The following is a 2,074-nucleotide window of genomic DNA, read 5'->3' as shown; positions in this document are numbered from 1 at the left end:
AAGCCATGCCATGCCGTGCCGTGCTGTGCCATGCCATGCCATGCCGTGTCATGACTGGTCCCTGGCTATGCTGTGCCGTGCCGTGCCATGCTGTGCTGTGCCGTGCCATGCCATGTCATGTTGTGCTGTGCAGTGCCATGCCATGCCATGACTGGTCCCTGGCTATGCCGTGCCATGTTGTGCCGTGCCGTGCCATGCCATGCCATGCCATGCCACCTCCTGCGCGCTCCCACGCCTGGCAAGCCCTGTGCATGCGCTGTGCCATACCATACCGTGCCGTGCCGTGCCGTGCCATGCCATGCCATGCTGTGCCATGCCGTGCAGTGCCATGCAATGCCGTGCTGTGCCATGCCATGCCATGCTGTGCCATGCCATGTTGTGCTGTGCAGTGCCATGCCATGTCACTCCTGCTCCCTGGCTATGCCGTGCCATGCTGTGCCGTGCCATGCCATGCCATGCCATGCCATGCTGTGCCATGCCATGTTGTGCTGTGCAGTGCCATGCCATGCCATGCCATGCTATGCCGTGCCATGCTGTGCCATGCCATGCCATGCTGTGCCGTGCCATGTTGTGCTGTGCAGTGCCATGCCATGTCACTCCTGCTCCCTGGCTATGCCGTGCCATGCTGTGCCACGTCACACCTACTCCTTGGCTATACCATACCCTGCTGTGCCATACCATGTCGTGCCGTGCCGTGTTGTGCTATGCCACGTCGTGACTGTTCCTCGGCTCTGCCGTGCCGTGCCGTGCCGTGCCCTGACCCCGCTGTCCCCCAGCTGCAGTGCCTGGAGCAGGAGAAGGCGCGCTGGCGGGCCGAGAAGGCCCAGCTGGAGCAGAGCGTGGAGGAGAACAAGGAGCGGATGGAGAAGCTGGAGGGGTACTGGATGGAGGCGCAGAACCTCTGCCAGGCTGTGGATGAGCACCTCAAGGAGACGCAGGCCCAGTACCAGACCCTGGAGCGCAAGTACAGCAAGGCCAAGAGGCTCATCAAGGAGTACCAGCAAAAGTGAGGGCAGCTCCGGGCCCTGGGCACCCCTTCTCCCCCTGGCACGGAGCGTCTCCCTGGGCACGGACCCATCCCTGGGGCACCAGCCCCTTCCTGGGCACCCCTTGTCCCTGGGCACAGACCATCCTCTGGGCAGAAACCCATCCCTGAGGCACCAAACCCTTCCTGGGCACCCTTCATCCCCTGGGCAGGGCGCATCCCTTGGGCAGGGACCTTCCCCTTGACATGGAACCATCCCTGGGGCACCAGCTCCTTCCTGGGCATCCCTTATCATTGGGCACGGACCATCCCCTGGGAAGGGACCGTCATGTGGAGGAGGGACCATCCTTCATGCAGGGACATTCCCCTTGACGTGGACCCATCCCTGGGGCACCAGATCCTTCCTGGGCATCTCACAGCCCTGGCCAGGAGCCTTCCCCTGGGAAGAAACTGTCCCCGGGCGTGGACCATCCTCTGGGCAGGGACCTTCACCTGGGCCCAGACCTTTTCCTGGGCATGGACCACCCCTTGGGCAAGGACCATCCCCTTGATGTTGACCCATACCTGGGCCACCAGCTCCTTCCTGAGCATCCTTTATCATTGGGCGTGGACCATCCCCTGGGAAGGGACCATCATCTGGGGCAGGGACCATCCTTCGTGCAGGAATGTTTCCCTTGATGTGGACCCATCCCTGGGACATCAGATCCTTCCTGGGCAGCTCACAGCCCTGGCCAGGAACCTTCCCCTGGGAAGGGACCATCCCTGGGCATGGACCATCCTCTGGGCAGGGACCTTCACCTGGGCCCAGACCCTTCCCTGGGCATGGACCACCCCCTGATGTTGACCCGTACCTGAGCCACCAGCTTCTTTTTGGGCATCCCTCCTTCCTGGGCATGGACTATCCCCTTGGAGATCCCTGGGCGCCACCACCCCACTGAGCACGGTCCCACCTTGACCCCCAAGTCCCAGGGTCCCCCCTGACCTGCCCCACCTCCCCGGGGTCTCCCCGCTACCGGGTGGGGGGTGACGTGCACCCACGCGTCGGTGTCCACAGGGAGATCGAGTTCCTGAAGAAGGAGACGGCGCAGC

At 63.4% G+C, this 2,074-nt stretch overlaps 1 protein-coding gene across 1 annotated transcript in view; it reads left to right on the top strand.

Annotated features, from left to right (window-relative positions):
* The window catches only part of LOC104293475 (neurabin-2-like), a gene marked incomplete at both ends in the record, with an annotated part of 3,420 nt that extends 1,353 nt beyond the window's left edge, over positions 1-2,067 (top strand). The window contains 2 exons of the mRNA XM_009892979.1: positions 777-1,006; positions 2,040-2,067. Of these exons, the coding sequence (XP_009891281.1) occupies positions 777-1,006; positions 2,040-2,067 (258 nt within the window). The remainder of the gene's footprint in view (positions 1-776; positions 1,007-2,039) is intronic.
* Positions 2,068-2,074: the final 7 nt, after the last annotated feature.

Source organism: Charadrius vociferus, unplaced genomic scaffold (assembly GCF_000708025.1).
Source record: "Charadrius vociferus isolate BGI_N301 unplaced genomic scaffold, ASM70802v2 scaffold2639, whole genome shotgun sequence".
NCBI lineage: Eukaryota > Metazoa > Chordata > Aves > Charadriiformes > Charadriidae > Charadrius > Charadrius vociferus.
The sequence above is the reverse complement of the archived record's forward strand: the minus strand, read 5'-3'. Positions and strand labels throughout refer to the sequence as shown.